The sequence below is a fragment of the Lissotriton vulgaris genome, chromosome 2_1 (genome assembly GCF_964263255.1).
Source record: "Lissotriton vulgaris chromosome 2_1, aLisVul1.2, whole genome shotgun sequence".
Classification (NCBI taxonomy): domain Eukaryota; kingdom Metazoa; phylum Chordata; class Amphibia; order Caudata; family Salamandridae; genus Lissotriton; species Lissotriton vulgaris.
In genome coordinates this window covers 361,398,660-361,416,372 of record NC_141687.1, presented here as the reverse complement: position 1 = coordinate 361,416,372, position 17,713 = coordinate 361,398,660, and the positions used below count along the sequence as shown (strand labels likewise).

At 46.4% G+C, this 17,713-nt stretch overlaps 1 protein-coding gene across 1 annotated transcript in view; it reads right to left on the bottom strand.

The window, feature by feature from the left end:
• SPAG5 (sperm associated antigen 5) overlaps window positions 1-17,713 on the bottom strand; it is a 643,746-nt gene that overhangs the window by 95,054 nt on the left and 530,979 nt on the right. The window contains exon 23 of the mRNA XM_086955159.1: window positions 8,184-8,327. Within this exon, the coding sequence (XP_086811285.1) occupies window positions 8,184-8,327 (144 nt within the window). The remainder of the gene's footprint in view (window positions 1-8,183; window positions 8,328-17,713) is intronic.

Genomic DNA, 17,713 nt, shown 5'->3' with positions numbered 1-17,713 from the left:
GGGTATCCTCATGAAAGTCATAAGCATTAGAATATTCCCGCCCATGCGCGGGACCCCGGAAACAATATATTATATGTGCCCCACATATATCTACTCATATATATATATATATATACATATATATATAAATAAGCAATTGCAGCCAAATAAACAGTAGAGCTGAATTATGCTGTAAAGAATTTCCACCATACATGAACATCTGCATTAGAAACATGAGAAACACCACCAAAGATTGTTTAAAAACTGTTTTAATGCTTAGAAAGCAGTAGAAATTCTTATAACTTACTGAAAGCATAGAAAGCTCCCAGGCTGCATTGCAAACACACATTCTAAAAAGACTGAAAAGCTAACCTGTAGCTGCAGTTAATACAAAAACTGACACCGTGCCTTTAAGGCACTCATGACCCCCAGTATCCCATCATGCCTCAGGGGTGACAGTTAGGTCAGTTGTTCTTTTCGGAGACTGAAAAAAACAAGTAACAAATAGGTTAACAATATCTCCTTATTAACGAATGTCCTTTGCCCGGGGAGGCGGGAGGGTTGCTTATGACTTTGATGAGGATACCCCTGGAAGAGAACTAGGATTACAGGTAAGTAACTAATCCTTCTCTTCCAGGGGATCCTCATCAATAGTCATAAGAATTAGAATAGAATAGCGAGCCTCTCCTCATCCCTGCGGGCAAAGGAATAACAAGACAGTAATCTCATCAATAAGCCTGAGCAGGCCATAGGCTACCCAAATAGATTTCTCAAGGAGGCTTGCCCTACTCGAGTATCGGCCCTGGAATCAGATTCTAGACAGTAATGCCTCGTAAAGGTATGAACTGATTTCCAGGTTGCAGCCTTGCATATCTCTGACATTGGAATGTCATGTAAGAAAGCTACTGTGGCCGCTTTCCCTCTGGTAGAATGCACTTTGGGTGACACCAATAAAGGCTTGCCTGCAAGCTGATAGCCCATTCTCATAGAACCATAGTTCACAAACAGCTGATCCGTCTTCCTGATCCCCTTGGTCTTTTCCAAATGGAACTTGAGCACTCTCTTAAGATCCAAGGAGTGCAGTGACCGCTTTGCTGGGGTCGTAGGATTTGGAAAAAACGAAGGGAGGGAAATGGACTGATTTATATGAAAATCAGAAACCACTTTAGGCAAGAAGGATGGATGAGCTTTCAGGACTACTCTATTGTGGTGGAAAACAGTATATGGTTCCTTTGCACAGAGCGCTTGTATCTCACATACTCTGCGCGCTGACGTAATCGCCACTAAAAAGGCTGCTTTCCAAGAGAGATGTTGTAAAGAGGCATTGTGGATTGGTTCAAAAGGAGGTGACATTAACCTGGATAGAACCAGGTTCAATTCCCAAGGAGGAGAAGGATTTCGCACAGGGGGATAAACTTTCTTCAACCCCTGGAGGAAGTCCTTAACCCCTTCGAGGCTGATGACGAGCCCAGCTCGTCATGAACAATGGGTTTTTTAAAAAGTCAGCATACCAGCAGAATAAGTGCAGCGCGCATGTGGTTAACCACAGGAACCTGAAAGGAAGAAATCTGATTAGGTGATTTCCTGTACGCTACTATGGCTGACAGATGCACACTAATGGAAGCATATTTCAACCCAGAAGTTGCCAAGGAAAGGAGGTATGGAAGGATTACTTCCTCCTGCCCTTTAGTAGGATCTAGGTGACGATCCCTACACCAGATGTAAAATCATTTCCACTTGAACGCATAAGACGCTCTCGTGGAAGGTCTCTTAGCCTCTTTTAAAATGTGCATACATTCAAGAGGCAGGTTCAGATGCCCATATTGCAGGACCTCAGGTGCCATGCTGTTAGGTTCAGTGATGGGAGTTTGGGATGCAGTATCCTCCCGTTCATCTTGCTCAACAGGTCCTGCCTGCAAGGAAGTCGTCTGTGTGGACACACAGACAGATGCAGAAGGACCGGGTACCACCACTGTCGTGGCCAATCCGGAGCTATTAAGATCATCTCCATGTCCGACCTGAGGAGCTTGGACACTACCTTCGGAATCAGAGCCAGGGGAGGAAACGCGTACGCGAATGTTCCCGACCAATCCATCAGGAGAGCATTCCCCTGCGTCCCTGGCCTGTGGAATCTGGACGCGAAGGGGTGGCATTTTGCGTTTTAGTCGTCTGCAAACAAGTCTATGGCTGGACGACCCCAGCAATGAAAAAGTTCTTCTACCACTTCGTCGTTTAGCACCCAGTCTGGCTAATCTTCGAAGTGCCTGCTGAGTGCGTCTGCCTTGGTGCTTAATTCGCCTGGAAGGTGTACTGCCACTACTGATAGGCCCCGAGCCAGAAGCCAGTGCCAGATCGCCTGAGCCTCCAGGGAGAGAAGGCGAGATCGTGTGCCTCCTTGTTTGTTCAGATAGAACATGGTGGTGGTATTGTCTGTCTGAACTAGACTGAGTCGGTGTTTATCGCAGGAAGAAAAGCCTTGAGAGCTAGATGAACTGCACAAAGCTCCAGCATGTTGATGTGGTAGGTTAGGTGCTGAGTTGACCACAAACCTTGAATTTGAAGGCACCCCATGTGTGCCCCCCAGCCTTCTAGAGAAGCATCTGTGACCACGGACAGTGTCGGAAGAGGCTGATGAAACTGCACTCCCAGCAACACATTCTGCGGGCGAGTCCACCACAGGATGGAAGACCTCGCTGCCTGGGACAGACTGATCCGCTCCTCCCAATTCCCTGTCGCTTGGTCCCACTAGTCCTCTAGAGCTTGCTGCAGAGGCCGCATTCTCAGTCTGGCGTTTGGTATCAGAAAAATGCAGAAAGCCATGGAGCCCAGCAGGGAAGCTACCTGTCTGACTGCTGGATTCAGAGTCCTGCACTTCTGCTTCATAGATGATAGTCTCTCCTCCGAAGCAAACACTTTTCCCAAACTTGTGTCCAGAACTGCCCCCAGGTAGTGGATGCTCTGGGTTGGTTGTTGGACAGACTTCTCCATGTTCACATGGAGGCCTAGCTTGTGTAACTGCTGAAGGCACAGTTGGAAGTCGCTGAATATCTGTCGGGGAGATGGACCTTTTAGGAGCCAGTCGTCCAGGTATGGATAGACGAAAAGCCCCTTCTTGTGTAGATAAGCCGCAACCACTGCCATGCATTTGGTGAAGACTCGTGGTGCTGATTTGAGTCCGAAGGGCAGCACTTTGTACTGGTAGTGCTTGCTTCCTACCACGAACCTCAAGTACTTCCGATGGCGAAGGGCGATTGGAATATGAAAGTACGCATCTTGCAAATCCACCGAACACATCCAATCCCCTAATTGAAGATGTGGACATATTTGGTGAAGAGCCAACATGCGAAACGTTCCTTGGACTACCACCTTGCTCAGAAGGCGAAGGTCCAAGATGGGTCTGAACTTGTCCTCCTGATCTTTTTTGGGGACAAGAAAGTATCTGGAGTAGATTCCTTTTCCCCTTTGAGAGGGAGGCACCTCCTCAATGGCTTTCTTTTGAAGAAGAGTCTTGACCTCTCTTTGGAGAAGGTTTAGTTGGTAAGGGCAAGACTTTTTCAGAGGTATGGACTTTGGGATCGCACGGAAACGTAGTGCATATCCATTGCGCAGTATATTCAGCACCCAACGATCTTTTCTCTGCCAGATGTCGTGAAGCACTTCCTCCCACTGGAGTTGGTTAAAGCACCAGAGGAAGCCACTGCTCAAGCTTTCCCTCCTCTCGTCGTGGAAGAGGACTGTTGATGACCTCCTCTACCCCTGCCGGATTTGGCTCCTCGAAAGTGGGTTTTTCCCTGATGTTTGCTCTGGGACCACTGAGGGGTTTGAACCCTCTGTTGAGCCCCCCTGCCCTTGTTGGATTTGAAGCGTCGTTTGAATTCTTTCTTCTTCTCCAAACCGACCGCTTTTACCGTGTCCAGTTCGGTCTTCATGCAGTGGCTGACAGCACGTGTGGGGGCGCCCCTTCCTTGGCCACGAAAGGAGCGAAAGGCACCTGATTGCTGACGTGTGGCCGAGAGGCCCAAGGACTTGGCCGTAGCCCTGGAGTCCTTAAAACGCTCAAGCGCATGGTCTGCCTTGTCGCCAAAGAGGCGACGGCCATCGAACGGCATGTCCAGAAGTGTGGCCTGGACATCGGCCGAAAAGTTGGCGGACCTCAACCAGGTGTGGCGTCGAACCACCACTGTCGTTGCCATCGCCCTGCCCAGTGAGTCTGTGGTATCCAGCCCACACCGGATGGAATATCGCGCTGCATCTCGGCCCTCCACCAGGGTTTGGGCAAGTTTAGCCTGGACCTCCTCCGGACATTGTGGCAGCACGTCCGCGACTCACAGAGTGTGGGTGTAGCTGCATAAGAGACAGGCGGTATTGACAGACCGCAGCCCTAAGCTTAGGGACGAGAACACTTTCATCCCGAACTGTTCATATCTCTTGGATTCCCGATCGGGCGGAGCCGACGGGAATGCGGTCTGGGAAGTGTAGGCCTGGATAACCAGGGGGTGGGATGGGTGGACAAAAAGCAAGGGTCGCCCGGGGCCGGGGGGTAGCGTCTGGCCACATTCCTATCCACAGGCGGACCTGTGGCAGGCTTGGACCAAGTACCCACAAGAACGTCACACAAGGCCTCATTGAACGGCAGCAGAGGCTCGCTGGAGCTTGACTGCGGTTTGAGAACCTCAGTGAGGAGGTTAGTCCTCAAGGCCGCGACGGGGAGCTCAAGGTTTAAGGCCTTGGCCGCCCTTGTCAGTACTACACTGTAAGTAGACCCCTCCTCCGAAGCCACGGTTGGAGGGGAGACAAATCCAGTGTCTGACGAAGTGTCAATACCACTGGCCTCCCCAAGCTCATATGTCCAGTCCTGTTGAGACTGGCACTCCAATGCCAGAGGGTCCTCAGACCCCTCCCAATCTTCCTCGTCACCTGTGTCCTGTAAAACAGGATTAACAGACGGGGCCTCCTCATGGAAATATAAATCTCCAAAGGCCGTCGGAAGCGGCGCGCAGCGGCGCCGTTCCGGCGCCAGAGTCGGACTGAAGGGAACATTGGGGACGGCATCCACAGTGGGCGCCGGGAACGACACCCGTGGGGCCGGCGCCGGTGAGGTTGTGAGGTCGACCGGCAACGACCCGGATCCGGAAGCGGATCCGGTGGGGTCCTGCGGCGCCGGGACCAAAGTCGCCGGCGTCGTCGGGGCCGAAGCACCCAACGGCGTCGGGGCCGAAGCACCCAACGGCGTCGGGGCCGAAGCACCCAACCCGCTAGGGCCTCCAGCCGGGACCGTTGGGCCCGGAGGCGCCACGGAACCCGACTGAGGAGGGAGGGACCTAATGGCCATGAGATACCGCTCGATCTCCTCCGGCGTCGCGCCGTGCCCAGGGACCCGAAGGTGTGGGGCAGGCGGCGACACTTGCGACTCCCTCGGAGCCGCGTGGGCGGTGTCGCCCGAACCCCCGGCCGCATCGTGCGAGCGTCGGGGTGGGTCGGAGAAACGATGACGTCTCTCCGACCTCTCATGCCTCTTACCGGAGGACTTGGATCCTGACGACCGATGTCCACTCCCGGAGCTGCGATGACTCCGACCCCGCGACCGGTCCCTCGACCTCCCGTGGGACCGGGAACGGCGCGGGCCGACTGCCGGAGCTCGAGTTACTTGCGGGACCGCTCCCGCCTAGCTTTAGACGTCAGGGCCCGGCAGTCGGAGCAGGTGCGGTCGTTGTGGTCGAGGCCTAAACACTTCGGGCACCGGCGATGGTGGTCCGTAACCGACATAAGTCTGTCGCACTTCGAACAGGGTTTGAACCTGGGCATCCCTACCGGCACCGATAGAGTCGAAGACTCGAGGAAATAAATGATCAAAAAGATCAAAAAGTTTAGTCACAAAATGACTAGGGGTAGAGCTTCTCCGGATCTGCGCTAGCTGGCGCGGAAAAAAGAAGAACTGACGTCAGCGTGCATGGGCGGCGTCTAAATACTCCGATGACGTAATTCCGGCGCTAACGACGCGGACGACGGACACGGAGCCGTGGACGACGCCTACCGACGCTCAGGGGTATTGCTACGCAAAAATTTCCGGATCCAGTCTGACGCCTGGGGATATTCTAAGGTAAGGAATCTATCACCAACGTGTCTCTTTCAGATAAAACATTACAATACATTGTAAAATATACAAGCATATTGTATACCTGTACACAAGAGATATGCATGCACTGTATGAATGTCAGATGTTGATCTGCCCAAGTATATAAACAAATAATTTAAATACCACTATTTTGTTTTATTTCTTTTATAGTGCTACTTTTTCCAATGCGGGGTGCGAGAGCCTTATACATCACACATACACAGTATATATTGACAATAAATCATACAAGTGTGCAAATCAATGTAGAGGATTTGTTTCTTAAGAAAATGAGGGTTACAAGGTGTGGGAGTCACATGTCCTTCATAGCACACTGTGCAATATTAGAAGGATTACAATTTATAAACTGCAAGTAACAAAAGGATCTGTATGTTAAAAGTAGTAACCCACTTATCCATTAACATAAAATAAAAATCTGTCATCCGCCTGTTACATAATGTGCTTTGCAGGAGACATATTAACCATCTATGCTACTTTGATTCAAAACTGAGGCTAGACAAAACACCAATCTCAAAACAAGTGCATTAACCCGCAGAGTTATTTTACCATTAGAATTCCCTGAGATTTACTGAGCAACACAGATCTCTGCAACAGGTGCCTTAATCCCATAAGATATTTTAAAATGCAGACTTTGCAACAAAGCAGAACAGATTTACTGCCTGATTTCTCCTTGTCGACAAATTCTTTGTGGCAGAGTTTTTTTTTCTAATTATAAATTGAGGCCCAGATTTTGCACTGGGATTGGCATAATCCCCAACACAAAATCTCACATACTAAATCTCATAATATGCTTAAATGTACTCATGATATCCCTGCTAAACATATTTGCTTGGTCTTAAGCTCCGATATTACTTCTTATGATGACATTTCCTATGATATCACATTCGATGTGATGTCATGCGGCATGATGTCACTTGCATTCTGCCTAACTAGTTTAGTCCACAGGACTTCTGCTTTTTTAGGTCTTGCCTGGGTAGCGCAATGGCTGCTGCGAGGCATAAAGTATTAGAGTATGGACTTGAAGCCTCGCCCACTCTCCGCCCATATTTTTTATTGGCTTGTGTCATTGTCCTTCGTAAACGCTGGCTTCCAATTTGTTATTAAGCTTGTTAGTCCCTCCTTGGTACCACCTTGTCTGCATTTATTACCTTCCAGAACGACTGGACCTTTTAGTTGTGTTGGTACACTGTCAGCGTTATAAGTCGGTGAGCACTATTTTGTTTATTGAATAATGGGGACACACGTGGCTGTTTCTTGTATTTGCAGCACATCCACACAGCACTTGCGGCACAATGGCAGGCGCCTCTCGTATGGAGTGCTACGCACTCTAACTTTAAAAGTGGCTGCCCCATACCCCCACAGCACTCACGGGACAATTGCGGAAGCTTCTTGTTCTTTAATACTATTAAGCTGAGCGTGGAGTCTGCTTTAGAAACACCGCGCTTTCTTTCAGCTTTTTTTTTTTTTACACTTAAATGCTGAACATGGCACCCGCTTCATGGACACTGCGCTCTGTTTTATTTATTTATTTTATCTTTAATGGTGAGAGCGGCGCCCGCATCAGAGACCCTGCGCTCGGTTAATTTTTTTTATTTTTTTAACTTCAATGAGGAGCGTGGGGCCTACTTCAGGGACAACGCGCTCTATGTAATACAATAGGTCTCGAATTTTTCCAAACTTTGACCTACTGGTATTATAAATGACAATGCCTCTTATTATTATAAAAGGCATTGCCATCTACAATGCCAGCAGCTAAAAATCTCACAATTGCCAGACCTATTGCATTGCAAATGCTTGTTATGACTCGTACCCTGAAGAAACTGCAATGCAAGGCACTTCAAGAATTGTCCACTGATATGAAGAGTGATAATATAAAAAGATGTACTGTTGAACCAATACTAATAAACGTGCTAAACAGACTGAGGAGCAAAAGATCCAACTTGACACATGAAGCCGTCCAGTTATGTGGCCTGTGGCTTTAGTATACAATGATTAATCCCACGTAAGGAGCAACTAGATTGCAGCTATGCTTGGATACGAGTGTACAACACTTCCTTTGTGGCATACTTACATCCTGCTGTAGGAGTATTTTCTCCTGGATCCATGCCCGAGAAGAGGCTTCACTGCTGGAGGAGAGCTCCTTCCGCAGCACTTCAGTTTCTGTCTCCACGAGCTGCAGGGAACGATTCAGCTGAGCGATTTCAGAATACAAATTCTAAAGGAAGAGAGGAGAAGGACTGCTGTAAAACTGCAATAGGATGGGTGCCAGGACGCCCTACTCATCCAAACGTGCGAGACAAATACAGTAACAGCGCAGTGCGCTTGTAGATACCCACACAACGACAGAAGGAATGCGGTGTTAACACTCAGGAGAAGACAAAGTGGTTCCCTCCAGGGGCGCAACTAGGCTTAAACTTCGTGGGTGGGGGGCTAACAATCCCAGCCAGGGCTGGCCCTAGCACTGGTTGCACATGGTGCAACAGTCTATTTTAGCCCCCTCCCCCATTTCCACCTTCTCCATGAAATCCCTCACTACCACTCACCAACAATGCACCTCATCTCGCTATAGCACCTTTCTGACAAACATTTCATTTTTTATAGCACTACTCATAGTTTACTTACACTCAGTTCTGTATCTGCATGGTACACGTTCTTTTAGCAGGCACATAAACCCTCTGGACTGTGTGGGTGGCAGGAGTGCCCATGTGAGTGCACAGTGAGCGATGCAACAATGTGAGAGTAGGGTAAGAGGAGTGAGGTCACCATATGAATTTGAGTACAGATGTAAGTGCAGAGTGGGACGAATGAATGAATGGTAAGTGATTGGCTTGTTTGAGTCAGTTTGCAGATTGAGCAGTGAGGGGGACAGGTGAGTGAAGTGTCACATGAGTGCAGGGTGAGTAGTGTGCTCGTGTGACTGCAGGACGAGGTACAGGGTAAACACCATAAGTGCATTGTGAGTGCAGAGTGATCACTGTGAGTGCAGGGTGAGCGGGTGAATGGTGTGAGTGCATGGTGATCAGTGTGAGTGCATCGTGATCGCTGTGAGGGCCGGGTGAGCGTGATAATGAAAGGGGGAGAATGAGGAGTGCGTTGTCTGAATGCAGGGTGCATTCCTACACACTTAAAGTCACTCACCATGTTATTGGCGGCGGCGTAAGGTTTTTGATATGTTATACTATTGCTATTATGACATTAATCAGGGATCGATGGTGGAGGAAATAAATAATGTGTTAATCCTGCAACAAACGTCCAGTCTTATGATTAGGGTTGTCAGCTCATTATTTTAATGTCCCAGATGGTACAAAAATAAACAGTCACCTAAAGTTGAATTTTCAGCACTTATCTGTGCATACTTCGAACAGAAAATATCAATAGAAAGCACTTTTAATTGTTTTAGGGCTGCCTGAATGATCCATGACTGATTATTAGGGAACAAAGAAAGAAAAGTCACATTACAAATGAATACATACTTCTTTTTATTTATAACCCTATTTAGTGTCAAGACAAGACAAGGTCTTTGCAGGCCCTTTAAACAACACATGGCTGGCATTTTTCTTTTGACAGCCCTACTTTATAGTCCTTTTCATGAAATGCATTCTCACACTACAGCAGTAAATGTAAAATACAAAAGTAAGGAATAGGCAGAGTGGGGGCCCAGGGGGTACTGGAAAAAGGAAAAACCCCTGAATCTTGGTAATCAGTTCACAAAGGTATGTAAATATGCAAATGGTCCTTAAAGTCCTGTGAAAAACTCGGGTGTGCTCGAGATAAGACTCCAAACACTGCTAAGCCGAGCCCAGAGAAGCTCTATGGGCGTTGGGAGCTTGGCACCCTCATACAGATGAACAATGGAGGGAGCAGCAGGCGTCTTTGCACAAGTATTGAAGGCTTCAGCAGTAGTCGGCTCCACTAGATGTGGCAACTGAAATAATTTAAACAAGCATTGGTAAAGCCAATAGGTCTCACCTTTGACATATTGACTTTGCCAATGGTTTTTATGCACGCTGAGCAGCATCCCCGATGCTTTGCATTGTGGCAAAATTAGGAGGGAGGAGGGATGGAGGAAACCTTGGATGTAAAAAGAATGCTATTTTGTAGATACTCACACTACGCATGCACGCGTCTACAAAATTAAGTGGGTGATTGTTTTCCTATTCAGTTACCGATCTGAGTTGGATTTGTAATTAAATAGAAAATAAATAATGCAAAAGCCTTTTTTTAACGGATGGATAGGCAGAAAGTGGCATTAACACGAGACAGGGTGGTGGTGGATAAAAGCAATACGGGGAGGTAAAAGCAACATGGGAGGGGCGCAATGTGGGTGTGAAGGGGGGGGGGGCACATCTGGGGAAGGCAATGGAGAGAAACACACCAGCGAGTGAAAGAGGGAGAAGTACTCGTGAAACAGCAACACAGAGTGCATGGAATGCTAAACACAATAGAAACGAATGAATTAATGACATGGGCTAAGACAAGGTTATTAAACTGCATTGGGCTCTCCAGCTATCAGTGGCATTACCATTTATGGCAGTTACGGTCCGCTGTATTCATATGCACTGATTTTGCCACAAACTCTGAGTGTGCTGATGCAGCACATGTTCATATTTAAAGGAAGAATATCCCACAAATAAGCCCTAAATATTGATATCTAGCAAAAGCAGCTAACCTTTGATAGGGGCGTGATACCTTCAACACATTCCTGGGCTCTGGCGTGCCCGTGACTGGTATTCTGCGGCGACGCTCAGACTCCTTTCTAGTGAGAGCCCGTGACGTCACCTTCAAGTTCCAAACAGGGTCTTGTGACACAGTGTCCACCCCCTTTTACCACTATGGGATGGAGTATAGCACCAACTCACAAAGGGCACTAGAATAGCTGCGCTCCTTAAGGCCACATTTGCTCGCCTGGTTTTACTTAAAGAAATCTAGCAGTTGCACCATCGGGTGGGAAAAACCCAAGCAAGCTGCAAGTTCCATGGAGAGTGAAATGATGAAAAACGTGCAGTCCAAGTACAACTCAAGTGTTTTTTTATATGGAAGGTACAAGTTTAAACTGCGTGCGCCTTAGGAGGGAAACAGCAAAACTGCAGCAAAAAAGGGAGCGTTTTTTAGACAGAAATTTACCAGAAAACTGCACAGTTAGGGTTTTGTTTGACAACACATTTAGGGCTGAGGATGATCAGACGTGTCAGATTTGTCGGGACACTCACACATTTAGAACGCCTTCCAGGCACAGGTCTGTACATATATCACGCTTTTTTCTTCAAAGAGGGACGACTGGCACAGAGGGAGAGAAGTCTCCCTGTGTTCCCGTGCAGGATCAGTTTGCAGCACTTACCAAGTTGCAATTAAGTGCCACAGATCCTGAGAGTCCAAGCTGGATCTCATTTTCCCTGTATGATTGTCACAAACATACCCAGCGCGTGCCTCGTTGATATTTAAGTGAGACTGGAGGACGCAAGCCTTGGGGGCACAGGAGCTGCCCGCGGCAGTCTTCTCCCGACATGGCTCCGCAGAGAAGTGCATTTAAACCATGGATCTCCAATCTTTTCTGTAATAAGAGCTACTTATGATCAATGAAAATTATCCCGAGCTACTGTAAGTGATGTGTAGTCCACCCAAGACTGTCAACGGGGCTCACATCAGTGCATTAGGCAGGGTTGCCAGAAGTAAGGTTAAAAATAAATACTATCGATTTGTAACGCATCTACATGGGAAATGCATAGCTGCAATTCCGCAGCATCAAGGTAATATTAGGATTACTAAATGTATTCAACTCATATCATAGCTTTCAATTTATTTTGGAAATTGAACAATTTTTCTCCAAACATCAGCTTATGAATTCTGAAAATACATTTTCGTCACAAATACAGGTCTTTTAATTCTGGCATACAAATAATATAACCAAGCAAAGGCTTGCATATTAGTAGTCTGAGCTGCACACTGGTGAGCTACTTACAGGTCTCTGGAGAGCTACTGGTAATTCACAAGCTACTTGTTGGAGACACCTGATTTAAACAGTTTCTGAAGGCTGATGGTGCTCGAGTTGTGACTGCATTTCAGGGCTTTTCTTCTCATAGATTACTTTGCTCTTGCCCATCTCACCGTACCGCTACCTCTCCAATTTTTCCAATGCATAGATAGTTAAAGAGGACTAATGGAAGAGGCGTATGTTGTAAATAGATTAGGTAGGCAGCAGGACACGTCTTCAGGTTATTAAGATAGATTTATTAAGATAGTACAAGATAGGACAGCAGAGCAGTAAACCTCACAGCTGACCAGACAACCAACTGCCAAGCTGGAACCTTCACATACCAGATAGAACACTCTTGGGTACTATGGGAGATTAGGAAGCTAGAAGCACAAAGAAAGGGCTACTGACACCAAGTAGCCATATTGAAGGAAGTACAAATATACAACACCTCTTCTCCCTTTACAAATAAAACAAAAATAAAAGACAAACAGATAGTAAGAGTTAAAGTATGGAAAACAAGAAGAAGAAAACATAACATGTGGGAGGCCAGCGACCTTTTGGACTTCCAGAAAAGAAGGCAAAGGCACAGGATCAAGATGAGGATCATGATGACCACCTTCTCACCTTCGATTGACGAAAAAACAAAAAGAGACGGTCTACTCTCTACAATCCGTCATTGTGGCCAGCAAAAACGGGAAGAGACAGTTTACTTTCTCAGATAAGTTTTTGTCCATCGCAGCTTCCCGATCATTGTTGAAGATAGAACAGTACAACAAGTGCCTCCAAGGCTCAAAAAGTTCTGGAAGGATGTTCCCGAAGAAAAAGTTGGAGCCAGTTCACTTACAGTCCGAGATAAAGTTCTGGACCAGGTTTCTCGGTTCTGGTTCTTTTTCTTGGGTTATGGGCCTCAGTTGTGGTACAGGCCTCTAAGTTACCTTTACATTTAATTTCTTTTGTGGACAAACTGTCTCAGTACTGTGGCTATGAGGTCCGGTTCAAATCGCAGAACATTTATCCCGGTTCAGAAAACCACCTGGTCACAACTTTCTGTTGTAGTACTGGAACTCTTGTCCGTCACGAATCTCGGTCGTGAACTCTCCCGGTCCTGGGACACACTTTGTCCACTCTGGTGCTGATTCTGGGACATTCCCTGTCCCCTTCTAGTTCTGCAGGTCCTGGGACTTCCATTGTCCTCTCCCGGTTCCTTGTTCTGCCGGTCCCGGGACTCCCTTTGTCCCATTCTAGATAGGTTGGTTGAAGGAAGTACAAATATACAACAGCGTCACATTTATTTTTGCCCAAGGCGCTGGTCATCTTTTGCAGCAGGCTTCAAACAAGCAATGACATAGCCAATAGGTCTCGCCTTTGGGACCTTGTAAGTGTTTAGCCATGCAGCACATTATCCTGGGTGCGTTAGCATCTACTTCATGAGATTTGACCAGTGATGTATCCAGTGTGCAATACTGCTTTGTGTTGTTGGGGCAATTCAGATGGGCTTTTTCTGCTAAATATGGTGATGCGTCTGAGAGCTGCAATATGATGCTGGTCGCAGTGCTCTCTGGCTCAGTTGCCTGTGGGCGTGGTGCATGGCACGCCTTCTGTAAGTCTGATATTAGAGGTCTGGTCAATTCTAGGGTGCTGGGGACCTTGGTGAAGGCACTAGGTGCTGATGTCAGTCTAAACATTAGTACCACCAACAATTTGCCACTCCACCTTACCACGAAGTGCAGGTTCCACCTGTGCAACTACAGGTTGGGTTTGTTAAAATACACGCACTTCAAAGAGAGAGACATCATCCAGTCTTCTGCTCCCAGTGTCAAGAACCTAAGTCACGGACAGCATCTTGAACTTTTATTTGCAGAGGTAAAGGTTGAAGAATCGGAGGTCTAGGATTGGATGAAGACCTCTGCACTCCTTGGGGACCAGTGAGTACAGCAAGTAGAACATCTGCTCAATTTCCTACTCTGAAATCAATTCCATCAGGCCTTTCTGCAGCACGGCACTCCTGCTACAAGAATGGAAGATGGTTCCCTGACTGAAGGCACTAAGGGGGTGTGATCTGGTTAGCAGTATTCCAGAAGGGTAGGCGATAGCCTCTATCTACAATCTGTAGGACCTATTAATTCAATTTCATTGCCTTCCAGGTCTGTAGAAAGGAGGATGCCCATCTTACAACAGGCTGAACACACTCATTGAAAGGGAAAGCTAAAGTGGCTTTCCAGGTGGTGCATTGGAAGAGGAGGAGCGGTAGTGGAGGGTGACTGGGTCTGATGGTCTTTACCTCAGTCACTGGCCTTGGTATGCAGATTCACTAGCCATCCTGCTGGTGGTGTGAACACCTTCCTCTGGAGCAGGCCCTGTTTCTGACCTCAGAGCGCAAACTCTCACCTTCAGGTTATCAAAAACTCTTCTTGGGTGGCAGGCCTGAAGATGTCAGTCAGCCAGCATGCTACAAGGCTGGTATGTTTTTAGGGGGCCCCTCCTTTAAGATGCCCTCTGGGTGCATATCTAAATAAATCCACTACTGGCATCAGTATGGATTTAATAGGACAAGGTGTTTAATATCAAACACCATAGGTTTCAGTTAAATTATCAATGTAGCTGGGGAATTTGTAATGACCAGTATCCTGTACATATACTTAAGATGGCTTCTCTGTTCACTTGTACTATCTAGACATTGTCCTCACATGTAATATAATTCACCCTGCCTTAGGGCTATAAGGCCTGCTGTAGGGGTGACTTGCATATAATTCATGCAGTGTCTGAGGGCATGGCACATGGTGTGTGCCACTGAGTGTTTTCACATTTATCTGCAAACACATCTGCCACCGTCAATGACAATGTAATGGTTATTTCCAATGTAGGTTTTCAACTAGCAGGGGCGGCTATGGTCAACATCCTACTGCCCAGAAATCTAGGCACAATTTTAAGACATACCTTTTGATGGTTGCGTTGGGGTTGGGAACCATATAGTATAGATGGCCTGCAGAGGTAAACAGCCTTTACAACAAAACTTTTACAACACACTACCATTACGGCGCAACCATTACAACGCAAACCATTACAACGCATTGCGCTGGGAGGCGCTCTAGGGTAGGGAATAGATTTAATTTACTATCCAACACCTTCCCTACTATCCACGGGGACTGGAGTTGGAATAGTAAATTAAACTATTCACTATCCAGCACCCCAAAGCGCTATGCGTTGTAATGGTATCGTTGTAAAAACTGCGTTGTAACGGCATGCGTGGTAAAAGCATGCGTTGTAACGTCATACATCCGCCTGCAGAACATCAATACAGATATGGCACATTAACTAGAAACTTTACAGTTTTGATGCTCAGCTTCTACTGCTCTTCATGGCTCAAGGAGGTCTCACTACATCAGTATGGAGGTAAAAGAAAACCTTACTATCATCCAAGACAGTCAGGTTATTATGGATGCTACTCCTCAGGAACAGTTCTGCGCTGAGGCTACATACAGCAGAATATCAGCAAAGAAAAGGGAACCATTTTCTTTATGCTCCCAAGTCAACCAGAAGAGAGTTTGACATTTACCCGCTGCAACCCCCTACATGCCCAGTCTTCCACCCAGAAAGGAACACCATCTGCACTTGAAGGAGCTACAGTATGTGACTGTCTTCCTTTAAAAACGAGCCATTGAAGTGGTCTCAAAGAACCATAGGAATCAAGGATTCTACTGCAGATTGCTTCTGATCAAGAACAAAACAATCAGGCCTGTGAAAGCCTATAAAGGAGTCAAGAAAATGTAAAATTCCTGAACGACAATCTTTCCAAATAACAATCCTTCTTGAAGATTTTCTTTGCTTTAGGAAGGAAAGTAACTAGTCTCCCTGCACCGTAAGAACACGCATATGTCGAAACTATAAGTAGTGCCTGCGATTTTCAGTGGCGTGGAAGCATTATGAATTCATTACACTTTCATGTGGACTGGATTCTGCACCCTGGATCTTTACAAAGTACCTAGCAACTGGTTTGTCCAGGTACCATCAAAGTAAGAGGCGTATGTCTCAACTGCCACTGGTATTGGCACATTCCAAGAACTAGGATGGACCTTGAACACGAGAAATCATCCATCTATCCTGTAACAAAATTGCAGTTACGAGGATCAATCTTGGATACTTAAAGCTTTCCCCTCAGAAAAGTATTATTTATTTATTTTTTAATTATTACGAGTTTAATGTGAACATGACTTATGGGTATTCGATCGCTTTACAATTACATGTCATCAATCGTTTAGAACACAACAGAGTACATTTCGTACCTGGGTACGATAATAACAGTGGGACCAATTGAGAATAGTAATGTACAGCCTAAGTGCACTCATAGCTATCTAGAAAGTTTACAGTTATATACGTTATTGTCCTGTTGTGGCAGATGACTCTGCCAGATCCAATTGTCACTAACTCCATGATCAGTGGGGAGGTCTGTAATGGTACCTCTGAGATCCTTCTGGAGTAAGCTGAATCCATACGTGAAAAGGACTAGGCAACACCTAGCAACTGAGAGCAATGTAGATGAACAGTAGTTGGTTATGGTAGGAATTTGCTCATTAGGAAGATCTTGGGTTCACTCTTGAAGATTGACGTGTTAGGGATTCTTCTAATGTTTGGCGGAAGCAAGTTCCAGATTCTGGGGGTAGCTCCGAATGAAGCTCAGTCGTAAGTTTTCTTCTTTTGAAAGATAGGAGGTTTCAACATCAGGTCTCTGGCACTCTGGGATGGTCTGCCTCCTCCAGATAACTCAATTTTCTGGGCAAGGTACATTTTTTTTTGGTAGTAGAGCGCTTTGTGTGTAATACATACCAGTTTAAACTGAATTCTGGCTTCATATGGCAACCAGTTTAGAGCCTTCAAGTGTGGGGAAATGTTGTATTTTCTAGAACCTGTAATGAATCTCGCTGCCGCATTGAGACAAGCTTTTAGTGATGCTGTGGAGATCTTGGGTAGTCCAGTTAATGTTGTACAGCTGTATTCAATCCTCGAGATGACTGTGGACTGAACTACTAATTTGAGGTCTGAAGTAGCAATTATGAGTTTCAATTTTCTAACGTAGTGCAGATGAAAACAGGCACTTTTAGCCATTGATTTGATGTGGGCTTGAATGTTTAGATTCTTATGGAGTGTGATTCCTGGCAATTTGGTTGGGTCAACTAGTTCCAGTATGCAATTTAGCACCGTGATCAGTTTGGCCCATTCCTGCACATCCGAGGAGCTTTTTTTGGAGGCAGGTGGGATTAGTAGTAGGAATTCTGTTTTTGGCGAGCTTAGTTTAAGATGATTGCTAGTTAACCAATTTAACGACTTCTTGAATGCATTATTTATTATCTTGATCTCCTCCAGCGAAGAGATGGTGATGTCAACTTGGGTGTCGTCTGCATATATGTGATAGAAGATATTGGCGTGTTGGAGAATTTCTGAAAGAGGTTCGACATAGAATGGAAAGTGATGGAGATAATGTAACTTAAGACCAGGGCAAAGGTATTTTGCCTGAAGGAAACAGGTTTCATCAGGATATACACATTTCTCTTAGGTCTCAGTTGTCTTGTACCGGCATAATTCCTTTTTATAGGCTTCCGATGAGGCCCATCCAACAGAAGCTGGATATC